The 13976-nt window shown below is 39.4% G+C and overlaps 1 protein-coding gene across 3 annotated transcripts in view; it reads right to left on the reverse strand.

Annotated features, from left to right (window-relative positions):
* The window catches only part of LOC104593371 (MLO-like protein 1), an 83137-nt gene extending 69647 nt beyond the window's left edge, over window positions 1-13490 (reverse strand). Inside the window, exons 1-7 of one of the 3 annotated variants that reach the window (XM_088892431.1) lie at window positions 12819-13470; window positions 12517-12705; window positions 12359-12416; window positions 11992-12212; window positions 10421-10537; window positions 10258-10318; window positions 9962-10056 (exon numbers count right to left, since the gene is read on the reverse strand). In XM_088892431.1, the coding sequence (XP_088748557.1) occupies window positions 9962-10056; window positions 10258-10318; window positions 10421-10537; window positions 11992-12212; window positions 12359-12416; window positions 12517-12639 (675 nt within the window). In that variant the 5' untranslated portion in view covers window positions 12640-12705; window positions 12819-13470. Of the gene's footprint in view, window positions 1-9961; window positions 10057-10257; window positions 10319-10420; window positions 10538-11991; window positions 12213-12358; window positions 12417-12516 lie in introns of all 3 variants that reach the window. The other 2 variants (XM_010253139.3, XM_088892432.1) reach the window with 2 other exon arrangements.
* Between the last annotated feature and the right edge of the window lie 486 nt (window positions 13491-13976).

Consider the following 13976-nt stretch of genomic DNA (forward strand, 5'->3'; position numbering starts at 1 on the left):
ATGAAGCCTCCTCCTAGATACTGTAGTGATCCTTCTTTAGTATGTTGCCTCAAAAAATCTCTATATGGTCTAAAACAAGCTCCCCTGGCATGGTTTGAACGCTTTTGCGATGTTGTTATTGTTGTTGGATATAGCCAGAGTTCTTCTGATCACTCTTTATTTGTTAGGCGACGACCTCAGGGTATTACTATTCTCCTACTATATGTTGATGACATGTTATTGACTGGGAATGATGCTGAAGGCATTCGTGAATTGAAACTATTACTTCATAATTCCTTTCACATGAAGGACTTGGGGCCTCTCACATATTTCCTGAGACTGGAAGTACATTGCAGTGATCGAGGGTATTTTGTTTGTAAGCAGAAGTATGCCTCTGACCTTGTTAAACTTACTAGTCTTAATGATGAAAAGCATGTTGATACACCTATGGAGCTAAATCTTAAGCTATCTAAATCTGAAGGTCCATTACTTCCTGATGTTTCCTTATATCGCCAGCTTGTGGGTCCCTCATTTATCTCATATGACTCAGCCTGATATTTCTCATGCTGTCCAGGTTGTTAGTCAATTTGTTTCTACTCCTCGTCAGCCTCATATGACTATTGTTCATTGCATCATTCAATATGTTAGAAGCACAACTTCCCAGGGACTATTCTTCTCCTCCTCTCCTATTCAGTTGAGAGCATATGCTGATGCGGATTGGGCTGGTTGTCCAGACACTCGTAGGTCCACATCTAGGTGGTGTGTTTTTATGGGTGATTCACTCATCTCTTAGAAGTGTAAGAAACAACAAACAATCTCCAAGTCTTCTACTGAAGCAGAGTATAGGGCCATGTCTTCGGTTTGTAGTGAGATTGTTTGGTTACAGTCTCTCTTTATGGATCTTGGCATTCAGGTTCCTACTCATATTCCTCTCTATACAAACAATACGAGTGCTATCAAGATTGCATCTAACCCTGTCTTCCATGAGAGGACCAAGCACATCGAGGTGGACTACCACTTTATCCGAGATCCCTTCACTACTGGGTCTATATCGCTTTCTCATGTAGCCTCGGACATGTAGATTGCTGATATCTTCACCAAAGCTATGACTAGAGTTCGACATCTCTTTCTTATAGACAAACTGATGCTTATGTCGAGGCATCAGTTTGAGGGGGGTGTGGAGACTCTATTAACTTGATGTACCTTATTAGTATAGTCCTGTTGTATATTACTTTTACATCATGTTCTTCTTTTCTCTTTCAGCCTTGTATGGGCATTCTTGTAATTATACATATCTTTAAATATATAAGAGACTCTTTGAGGTGGGGGTCATTCATTCTTGACACCTCTAAGGTTATTCTTGTTCTTTTCTCTATTCGGCCAAGAGTGTTGACATCGTTGACAACATTCTCTCCAAATCACCTTCTCTCTCTCTCTCTCCTCTCTGTTCTAACACTCCCAATCACTCTAACTTTCTTGTCACTCTTATCCGTTTGATCCTCACTTTCTTCGCGCTCTTTTCTCTTGTGCAATGAAGATGATCATTTTTCCACCGATCCTTCCCGAAAAATCCTATCTCGGCTACCTTCTTTACCTTCTCTGGGCTCATGAGATCACTCGCGCTTCGACTCATAATCCTACAAACGGTCCTTCGATTGGCCCCGATCTCCATCTCGATGCTTCTCATCATCCTTAGAGGAGCATTTCTCTACTCTGTATTTATCGTTGTGGAGTTGTTCTTCGGATTCTCTTGATCGAACGTCTCTATGTTTATCACTGTGATGCCATTCTACGGACTCCCTCAATCGAACATCTTTGTGTTTATCACTATGGTGTCGTTCTTTGGATTCCCTGGATCGAACATCTCTGTGTTTATCTCGAAGACGACCGACGTCTTTGTAATGATCTTTGGTGGAATCCCTATCTATGTCTCTCTCCCTTTCTTCTCTGCTCTTTCTACTTGATGCCTCTCTCTCGTGAACCCTATCCATCCTGGCTTAGGGTTTCAGGGTTCTCGATTCTTCCTGCTCTCAGTCTTGAAAGGGCCATGTACCTTGGATAAAAATCAAAATCAAGAACCATCCAATGAAACAAGACAAAAATGGTATAAAAATGAATTGAAATGACGAGAGAATGCCAGATCGAAGCTTACCATTCAACGAAAACACTAGAGATGGTGCCGGAGATGTTACCGTTGGACTGCTCGAAGGAAGGAGACGAGGTCTAGTTAGGTAGCTCTCGACAAAATTTTCTCACAACTTGCTTAATTTTTCTTTTCTCAGTGGGATCTCACCATTTTGGTGCAACCCCACATATTGATTTTTGGGAACCCATGTCCCATATGTTTCTCTTCCTTTCCCAAGTTTTTCTTTGAAACAAACGCATGCAAAAGGGAATATTCCCCAAATTCCCTTCCCATGCGTTTCTCAGCAACCAAATGGACCATTATGTAACAGCAAGGGGAAAAGCTAGTTACATAAATGGAAGAGTGAAAGAACCCAAGAGTGGGACTGCTTAACATAATCGGTGGGACCAAGAAAACAGTATGGTGATGTCCTGGCTTCTTGCAGCCATGGAATCTAATGTGAAGAACTTTATGTGGGCAGACACTATGAGTGATATATGAAACAGGCCAAAACCACCTATTCTAAGCAAAGGTACTATGCCAAGATCTACCAGTTACAAGCTGAATCCTCAACCTGTAGACAAGGGAACCGTAGCTTGACAGCCTATTATTCAACCCTTACCTTAGTATGGAAGGAATTGGACCACTATCAGGCTATAAAATGGAAACATGATGATAATGCTAGAGCCTATAAGAAGTTGGTTTCTTAGCAGCAGGTTTTTGCCTTCTTGATGGGACTAAACCCCGTATATGAACTACTTAGAGTTCAGATCTTAGGAAGTAAAAAGTTGCCTTCAGTCCAAGAGGTGTATGCCCTTGTTCAATCTGAGGAAAGTAGGCGGAGTGTGATGGTTACAATTGAGGGGGAGCAACAGGTAGCATTAGCTGCAATGGGTGGTAATAATATGGGAAAGAAAAATGACTCCAGGAAAGTTGATGATAAGGACAAGTTATTCTGTACTCACTGCCGGCGTTCAAGACATACACCTGACACATGCTAGGAGATCCATGGGAGGCCAAAGTGGACTATAAAGAACCAAGAACAGGGTAAGGCATAGGGTCAGAAGAAGCCTAATATAGCACAAAATACAGCAAATGTGGCAACCCAAGAAACTCATTCTTTTGGCGTGTCAACAGATACTACTCGGGAGCACTTCACTGATGCTAACCCCAAGGAAGATATCATGAACTCCTTCCGTAGTCATTTAGAATCATACTGGTAACCCTTCTACTTCATTTGCATCTACATCAGGTAATGCAGCCTCTGCCTTTCATGTTTCCACTGCCACCAATTCCCCCTAGATCATTGACTCAGGGGCATCTAATCGCATGACCAGTAAACCAAACCTATTCCGGTCTTATAACCTTTTGTCAAGAAGGGATAAGGTGAGACTTGCAGATGGATCATTCTCCTCCATTGCAGGCCAAGGATCAATATCCCTCCCTCATGGACTTAACCTAAATAATGTTTTGCATGTTCCTCAGCTTCCCATCAATCTTCTGTTTGTTAGTAGCATCACAAACTCAATAAACTGTAGTGTAACCTTTTTTCCTGATTCATATGTTTTCCAGGATATAACTTCTGGGAGGATGATTGGTAGAGGAAGCTTAGTGGATGGTCTCTACACTCTCAACAAGGCTGGTTTATCAGTGTCATCCTTAGAGTCGCATAGTCAATCAAATAAGAGTCAAATTTTTTTGTGGCATAATGTGTTCTGGTGTGCGGGGGTCTACTACAATAACTTTAGAAGGCTGGTATAAATACTTTATCACATTGATTGATGATTTCTCCCATTATACATGGGTATTTCCCATGTGTAGCAGAGACGAAGTCCCAAAGATCGTGAGAGATTTCCAGAGGATGGTGTTTACATAGTTTCATGTTGAAATTCAAATCTTTCAATCAGACAATGCGAAGGAATATTTCCATGGGGAGCGCAATGAGTTCTTTGCTTCTCATGGATCCATTCATAGGAGCTCATGTGCCATAACACCGCAACAAAACAGTGTTGGGAAAGAAAGAACAAACACCTCCTTGAGGTAGCTTGAGGGATGGTGCTACATATGAATGTTCCCAAACGTTTTGGGGTTGAGGTTGTACTTGTTGTTGCTTATGTCATAAACCACATGCCCTCCAAAGTATTAAACTATAAGGCCCCTCATCAATTATTGTTCCCTCAGTCTCCTTTATTTTCCATTCCCATGAGGGTGTTTGGTTGTCGTGCTTTTGTCCATAATTTATCTCCGTATCATGGTAAGTTGGATCCTTGATCTATTCCTTGTATCTTTCTGGGGTATCCCTCCTCACAAAAGGGTTACCGGTGCTTTGATCATGTGGGTCATAAGTTCTTTGCCTCCATGGATGTCTCGTTCTTTGAGTCTGAACCGTTCTTCCCTGCTTCTCCTCAGGGGGAGAGTACTGTGGAAGAGGAGAAGCAGGTCCATGTCCAAGTCCGTCAAGTCTCTCTTCCTTCTATTCAGGATCCTACTCCTTTTCGTGTCTTCCAACGTAAATTCTGTAGAGATCAGCAATGTGACAAAGATGTTGAGCCACCAAACACTGAGAAACCAACATTGTCAAATTCCCAAGAGGTAAGTCCAATACCTTTTATTTCACTTGTTGATACCATGGGCTCCCATTTTGGTTATGGATGACCTTGACATTCCTACTGCTCACAGAAAGGGAGTCAGGTCATGCACTACCAAACACCCTATTAGTCAGTATGTTTCCTATGACCACATTTCCCCCTCTCACCATGCCTTCCTGTTTGTAGTTGATAGCATCCCCATACCCACAAATGTGAAAGAGGCTTTAAAATATCCTAAATGGACAGCTGCTATGAAGGAGGAGATTAATGCTCTCCATAAGAATCAAACATGGGAGTTTGTGGATCTTCCAAACGGGAAAAACCCAGTGGGGAGTAAGTGGGTGTTTACAGTGAAACACAAGGCAGACAAGACAGTTGAAAGGTACAAAACAATGCCGGTAGCTAAAGGATACACTCAAGTCTATGGTGTTGACTATGATGAGACGTTTTCTCCAGTAGCTAAGATGAACTCAATTCGAGTTCTTATCATTAGTTGCAAACCTTGACTGGGAATTGCATCAACTGGATATAAAGAATTCCTTTTCAAATGATGATCTGGAGGAAGAGGTGTACATGGTTTAACCCCCAGGTTTATGTGCCAAAGAAAGTGAAAATAAGGTGTGCAAGCTAAGAAAGTCCCTCTATGGCTTCAAGCAATCTCCTAGAGCATGGTTTAGTAAATTTCATATGGCGGTTCAGCAAGGAGGGTTCAAACAATGTCAGTCTGATCACACTGTCTTTGTGAAGAGATGTCATGAGCAAGTGCTTGTGTTAATAGTGTACGTGGATAATATCATCATTACAGGGAACTGGAGCATAGAAATACAAAAGTTGAAGGAATTCCTTGTCTCTGAATTTGAAGTGAAAGATCTGGGTCCCCTAAAGTACTTTCTAGGAATTGAAGTTGCCCACTCAAAAAGGGGCATCTTCATTTCTTAGAGGAAGTATATCCTAGACTTGTTACAGGACACAGGCAAGTTAGGTGTAAAACCAGCAAATACCCCTATGGATGTTGATCAAAAAATGGGAGATTGTGATGGTGAACCATTGGAAAATGTGAAACAGTTTCAAAGGTTAATGGGAAGGTTGCTTTATTTGTCCATGACACGTCCAGACATTACTTATTCAGTTGGGGTCCTGAGCCAATTCATGCATTCCCCTAAGAGACCACACATGGAGGCAGCAGAGAGGATTCTTAGGTATTTGAATAAGTATCCAGGAACAAGGTTGCTATTTAGTAAAACATAATCATCTGAGAGTGGAAGTCTATACATATGCTGACTGGGCAAGTGTTGTGGATGATAGAAAGTCCACAAGTAGATATTGTACTTTTGTATGAGGAAACCTAGTGACATGGAAAAGTAAGAAACAAAGTGTAGTTGCAAGATCGAGTGCTGAAGCGGAGTATAGGGCTATGGCACATGAGATGCCTGAAATTCTTTGGTTGAAGAACCTTTTAGGAGAACTTGGGGTTACTATTCACAATCCTATGTCCTTGTACTGTGACAATAAGGCAGCTATAAACATTGCTAGAAATCCTGTCCTACATGATAAGACCAAGCACATTAAAGTGGACAAGCACTTCATAAGAGAAAAATTGGAAAAGGGAGAAATTTGTACTCCTTATGTCAAATCCAAGGAGCAACTTGCTGATGTTCTCACAAAAGGGCTTCCATACTTGCGGCACAATGAACCATGTGACAAGTTGGGCATGATAGATATATTTAGCCCAACATGAGGGGGAGTGTTGTTGGATTAAAGTGTTTTATTTCTGTTGTTAGATTGCTGTCAGCATGTTCTTTTCTTTAATTTAAGTTTTTATTTTTAGGGTGGTCCGCCAGGGACCTACTTGTAATTTCCTTTTTTTATTTGTTACATCATATTATTATAAAAGAGAAGTTGGGCACCACCGGCCTAACTTGGAACAGAGAGGAATTTGGGAGATTGGAAGAGTTAAAAGCCAGATTGACAGCCCAAATCGAAGATTTAGATTTAAAGGAACATTAAAGGACCATGAGTGCACAAGAAAGAGAACTAAGATGGAAGTTGAAGAAGGATTTGGAAGAGGTCCTATTGAGGGAAGAGATATCTTGGAGGCAAAAATCTAGGCATCAATGGATCAAAGAAGGGGATGGGAATACCAAGTTCTTTCATGCTATGGCCAATGGGAGAAGGAGAAAAAATTTTGTGACCAAGATTGAGGTTGAAGGAGTAGAAATTGAGTTACAAGAGGAGATAGCCAATTGCTTTGTAACTCACTTCAAATCCATTTTGAGTAGACTGCTAGAGATAAGGGTGAGAGTGGAAGATCTAGATTGGCCAGGTCTATCAGTCGGTGAGGTAGCTTGGTTGGAAAGAGACTTTGAAGAGGAAGAGATAAGACAAGTTGTCTTCTCTATGGACAGGTCAAAAGCTCCTGGACCAGATGGTTTTACCATGGCTTTCTATCAAGAGTGTTGGGGCATTATTAAAGAAGATTTGTTTGAGGTGTTTAGGAAGAAGAACTCCATTTCTTCTGTTCAAAGAAGAGATCAGTTGGAAGCAAAAATCTAGACACAGATGGGTGAAGGAAGGAGACCAGAACACAAAATTTTTCCATGTTATAGCAAATGGTAGAAGGAAGAAGAACTCCATTTCTAAGTTGGTGGTTGATGGTATAACTTTAACCCAACAAAATGAGATCGCAGGGGCTTTTGTGAATCATTTCAAATCTATTTTCAGGAGGCCTCTGAATGATAGATTAAGGATTGAAGGTTTGGACTAGCCCAGGCTCCCAGAAGAGCTTATGGAATGGGTGGAAAGGGAGTTTGAAATGGAAGAAATAAGGGATGCCATTTTCTCTATGGATAAAGCTAAAGCCCCAGAACCTGATGGTTTCATGATGGCTTTTTACCAAGACTGCTGGGAGATAATTAAGGATGACATCCAGATTGTGTTCTCTAAATTCTTTCAGAGAGGGGTGATTAACCCAGGTCTGAACTCTACTTTTATTGCATTAATTCCAAAAAAAGGAGGGAGCTTGTCACCCTAAGGAGTTCAGACCCATCATTTTGGTCAATAGCCTCTACAAAATTATTGCTAAGGTTCTCTCGCATAGAATTAGAGAGGTTCTCCCCACAATCATCTCCTCCAACTAAGGCACATTTGTGAGAGGGGTGATTAACCCAGGTCTGAACTCTACTTTTATTGCATTAATTCCAAAAAAGGAGGGAGCTTGTCACCCTAAGGAGTTCAGACCCATCCGTTTGGTCAATAGCCTCAACAAAATTATTGCTAAGGTACTCTCGCATAGAATTAGAGAGGTTCTCCCCACAATCATCTCCTCCAACTAAGGCGCATTTGTGAAGAACAGACAAATTGTGGATCAAATCTTAATAGCAAATGAGAGTGTGGAAGATCTAAAAAGAAATGGGAAGAAGGGGCTGGTGTGTAAATTGAATCTAGAAAAAGCTTATGACTTGGTTGATTGGTCGGTGTTGTTGGAAGTCCTAGGGTCTTTTGGATTTGGGCAGAGGTGGTGTAAGTGGATAAAAGGGTGTATTAGGACTTGCCACTATTCCATTCTGGTGAATGGTAGGGTAGTAAACCATGTTCCAGCTACTAAGGGTATTAGGCAAGGGGACCCCCTTCCCCTTTTCTTTTTACCCTGATTGCTGAAGTTTTGGGGAGGATTATTGAGAGAGCAGATTCTAGAGGTTTGGTTAGTAGCTGGAGAATCGGGAGGGACGGGGTTCCGGTCACTCATTTACAGTTTGCTCTGTTTTGTGGAGGGGATGAGATTAGGTGGGTTAGAAACTTAAAACAGGTGATTAATGTGTTTGAAAAAGTGACCAACCTTAAAGTCAAGCTTGATAAGAGTTGTGTGGTTGGCATTAATATGAGTGTTGGAGAGGTGGAAGAAAGGGCCCAAGTATTGGGATGCGAGATTGCTCAATGGCCAATGAAGTATTTGGGGCTTCCGTTAGGGGATAATCCTTGCAAAAGCGGCTTTTGGAATCCGGTGATTGAGAAGTTCACAAGTAGGCTTGCTTCTTGGAAGAAAAACTACCTGTCTTTGGGTGGTAGGATAACCTTGACTAAAGCTACTTTGGAGAACCTCCCTATCTACTTTCTATTTGTGTTTAAAATTCCTGAGGGAGTGTGTAGGGTGCTGGAGAAACTTATGAGAGATTTCTTATGGGAACCTGGGGAGGAGAAAAGGGATCATAGAGTTAGGTGGGATCTTGTCACTTGTAGAAGAAGAATGAAGCTCTGCTAGGGAAATGGTTATGGAGACTGACAAAGGAAAGGGATAACCTATGGGCTAAAATTATCTTAAGTCTACATGGGCAAGAGGTAGATGGTTGGGACACGGGTGTTTCATCTAGGGCCATGAGCTTCTCCCTATTGCACTTTTTTCTATCTCTAATGTGTCTATTCCTAAAAGTATTACGAAGGCCTTATCTTTGCCTACGTGGGCAGATGCTATGATGGATAAGATTAGTTCTGTCCACAAGAACAAAACTTAGGATCTTTTTCATCTTCCTAAAGGGAAAGAACATAGTAAGGTGTAAGTGGATGTTCTCCAAGAAGCATCAAGCAAATGGATCCATGGAAAGATACAATGCAAGATTGGTGACAAAGGGATTCTCATAGGTGTATAGCATGGATTATGATGAAACATCTTCACCTATAACCAAAATAAACCCTATACAGGTGCTCTTATAATTCGATACTATCATAAATTCAAATATAATCAATATGTTCAGTTATATAAGATGACTGACCATTGGCTGGGATAAGTGAAGGATAGATGACCTTGCATCCAGCCCAGCCACCTTACATAAAATACTAGCATAGCCTGCCAAGGTCAGGCAAACGAGGCAGGCTCAAATATTAAAAAAAAAAAGAAAAAAAAAAAAACAGATGGATATATATATATAGTTGCATACTGCATATTCTTATACTATACAGTTGGGTGAGATCCTGAATGAAATATGCCTAACCCAGACCAACCTAGTTTTGGGGGGCTACTAGGATTGAACCTACCTGACCCTGGGCTGGGCTGGTGATACCTGTCATTACTACCCAACACTGACTGGAAAATCATGCATATCATAATTAAACAGTCACTGTTGACAGAAATATGCCTTTTAAAATAAATCCAGAAATGATGAGCGTAACATGAATTTCTTGGAGAAAAATAAAGGTTTTCCCACCAGCTTTGAATTTTGAGCCTTTATATTTGATAAAATGACACAAATTTCCAAGAAATGGAATTTTGACTTACCAACCATCTTAGAATAGTTGAGTCTTTCCCAATACCCTGAAAACGACTCTTGATAAATGAATGCTCATGGACAACAGTGAACTTTGTCATCATACCTGTACAAACACTTTCAGATTAGAACAACTAAAACAAAAGGGACTAGTGGATGTCTTCCTACAATTCTTGGCAGTAAGAAGATTTGATCAGAAATGACCACAGCTATAAAATAAAAATGTTGTTATTTACCAAAAAAAATGAAAAAAAAAAACAATCAGGAAAAACAGAAGATTTGATGCAATAAAACTATTATACATTACCTTCCTCTGTATTATATGTATCTTCTTCAATAGATTCCTCCCAACGCTTCCATTTACGGATCTAGATAATGACACAGAAATCAATATTCAATAAAGCTGTAGATGAAAAAGTAATGGATAAACAAGTATAAATCAGAAGTTAAAGCAGTACAAACCCCTTTACCTTTGCTCCCCCAAAAACAATGGTGAGAACACAGAAAGTCACGTGGACAATTGCTAAGACAAAGATAAAGATATGAAGATGATGCAATGCAGTGATAGATAACAATGGGACCTTCTCCTGAAAAGAATGAAAGAGGAGAAAATAATCATACCTCTCAATTCTGAATCTCTGATGTGCACACCACTTCCAGATAAAAACTTAAATTTAAATTATACACCTCATTTCACAAGAAGACATGACCATGACATTATAGCCATTAAGAGCACCAATGCTTATTTTGTAGTAAAAAGTGAAGAAAAATTTAACACTCCTACTGTCAGATTTGTAGCGTCCATCAAAGATGAGAATTGACAAATTATCTTAATAAATAATGCATAACTAGGATTATTTGGTGCCATTTTCTTAACAGTGTTACCTGCATTTGGGTTTTTCTTTGTTAGTCATGACCCATTTTCTGGGACCAACATTGGGTAATGGCCTTTTAGTCATGGCTCATTTGCTTAATTGCATAGGAGCCACCTTGGCAAAAGGATTTCTGGGACCAACATTGGGTAATGGTCTTTCCCTTTGAACATTAATTTTAGGACTTTCTAAGACAAGTTCCTAGTATTTCTTGGCTTATTCAAAGCATTAAAATGTCTCATCTTTCTCACACTCCTAAAGATGCTTTGATGGTCACTAATATGAACAAGGTTTTTTTTTTTTTTTGATCAATATGAACAGGTATAGTTTCACATCACTATCATGGGTTGCTGGCTTATGCAAGATAAATCTGTGGTTCTCTGAATGAACAATCACAGGAAAGCACATACTGACAAACATAAGGATTTTTTAGGACATGACAATTTGCCTAAATTAGACTATTCAGAATAACAAAAAAAAAAGAAATGGAAAAGAACTTTCAGGAATTGTATTAGTTCCAGAATGCATGCCATAACTAATCACAATGCTCAATTATAAGCTTCTGAAATCATATGGTAGGGAAATTAAAGGGGGTATTCTACGACATGAATTTTTTGTTTTAATTTGCCTTAAAATTGTCATACCAAAAAAAAAAAATGAAACATGTTCTTAAACAGTGTTTTTTGCTTCTGTTTTATTTAAAAAAACAGTTCATGGTTTTGAAAGAAAAAAAAAAGAAGAAGAAAATGAAGTACAGATATTATATGATTTATGAAACATGACCTTAGATAACAAGACGAAAACATATACTTTAAACCAGAAATTCAGGAATATGTTTTTTGTTCCAGTTTTGGTATTAAAAAAAAAAAAAAGCACATAACACAACCAAGAACATGTTTTCTGTGTTTTTGTTTTAAGAACCAATTTGTTTTCTAACCAGATGGTTCTGATTTGTGTTTAGAACTCACAACAAGAAAATTAGTGCTTTTCAGCCAATTTCCAAAAGACCAGGAAGAACACAAAAAACTAATATATCCTTTTCCTTTCCATTTCCCCCCTCTGCTTTAACTTTAGACAAATTTTTAGACTTCATTTTTTCATAAATTTATTAACTTTGTTGGATGATCTTAGGAGCTTGAATGCCACTTAGAATTTGTCATTCAATTTACCTTCTTCAAACAGTAACCAGAACCGGCTCCTGAGGTAAGCAGGCGCCTTCCAATCCCAGATATGAAAGGAGTTGAGATACTTTGATAATGTTCCGTGGATGACATTTCATGAAGCTTACAAGGAAGCATATGACGGGCTAAATCTTTGGAGATACAAATTTTACCAATCCTCTCTTGAAGCACAGTCAGGAGAAGGGATATGAACCCCAAAAGCATCAACTCTGCAAACCAAGCAAAACACGGAGTTATGAGCAAAACTTTGAGGTTTTTCTTTTGTAGGTCTTCTTTTTATTCATTTTGGATTTAAAATTCAGTCGTGTACTAATTGCACAGAGATGCGGAAGGGGATGAACATTGAAGAGCAGACCTTCTTTAACTTTCAGCAAGGCTTCAAAGAGAGGTTTCTGGTTCTTCTTCTTCAAGTACTGCAAGCAACCAATCAAACACGAAACCAAAGCGGAGTAATTGAGCTTCAAGCTTGAAATCAAGCTGATGATACAATTGAAAAGAAATGAGGATATTTGCCTTTCCAATGAAGTGAATGATCCGCTCAACAGCAAGAGAAATTGCGACAATAACAATGCAAACAGACGCCACCACCCACGTTGGTGTATACTCCAACGTTGTATCTGACTCTCCTTCTGTCATGATCTCTCGACCCCACTCGTTCTTTCCCTCTTCTTATATCTATCTATCTATCTATCAATTTTATATCTAAACATTAAAACAGATACTCAGCTGTTTCTGTTGCAGATTGGTGGGTCTCTGTGTGAAAGAGAGACAACAAAGAGAAGGGAGAAAAAAGAAGCAAAAGAACCAGTCCTTACTCCATAGTCCAGACTCCAGATTGAGAGAGAGAGAGAGATGAAGGCTAGTGTGGGGGAAGGAGGAGGAATATTACCGAACAACTGCCATACGAATTGTTAAGGAGAGAGAGAAGACGGACATAATTGGAGGAATGGGTCCCACCATGTATGTAGTGTGATTTGTTCTGAGGAGAGGTTGAATACTTTTGCGTGGTTTCGCAGTGGAATCCGGATTGTTTCCTCACAGAGCGCTACTCTTCTGCGTTCTGATGGGTCGAACGAGAGTGTTCTCTGGGGCATCCTCTAAATTCTAATGGGACGAACGAGAGAGATGGGGAGAGAGGGAGACGTGTAGTTTGACAGGCTCCAACGTTTAAAAACGACGTTAACATATGGGACCGGGTTTTCTATTCGGGTCAAGCAGTGATCCAATTAGAATAGTCTCTGTCATTGAATAACCCATGAACTGGATTCATAGCTCACTAAAGTTGTGTTTGGTTTGAAGGAAAATGTAGGGAAAGGAAAAGAAAGATAGGAAAACTTTTATAAACTTTGTATGGGTTTCTCTATTTTTTCCTTCATTTCGTTACATTTTCCTTTAAACCAAACATAATCTTATAGGAATTAGGATCTTCTACCAACAAAATACATTCCAACCCTCTATCAACTTATCTAACATCCTACATCTCTCCATGAGACTGAGATCCATCATAAAAGTGGGACCCACTATGTATGAGATGTGTGGTCTGAAGTCATGTTGATAGAGGGTTGGAATGTATTTTGTTGACAGGTGATCTAGACTCTTATTAAGGATCTGCTTTTTGGCACGAGATTTAAGAAAGCAAAAAAGCAAAACGAAAACACAAATAAAAAAAGAAAAACTTTTATAGACCATCATGAATGATACATCAAGTGGGAATGTTTTTTCACAAATGATTTAACCACTTTGACATCTCCAAATTCCTCGTTTGATATTTTACGTAAATTATACAAGTAGACCCCTTTCATTGATTTGCGTTCAAAATTTAAGAACCTAGCTAAAATTCTTGATATCATGCTTTTACACTCGATGTAGGTTCGACTATGATATCGAAAAGATATGATATCTAAATGATTTTTCACCAATCAAGAGGAATCATAAACGTTGTGCCTGCATAATATAGATATACAATTGTTGAT

The sequence above is a fragment of the Nelumbo nucifera genome, chromosome 7, assembly GCF_055504915.1.
Source record: "Nelumbo nucifera cultivar China Antique chromosome 7, China Antique-T2T, whole genome shotgun sequence".
Lineage (NCBI taxonomy): Eukaryota > Viridiplantae > Streptophyta > Magnoliopsida > Proteales > Nelumbonaceae > Nelumbo > Nelumbo nucifera.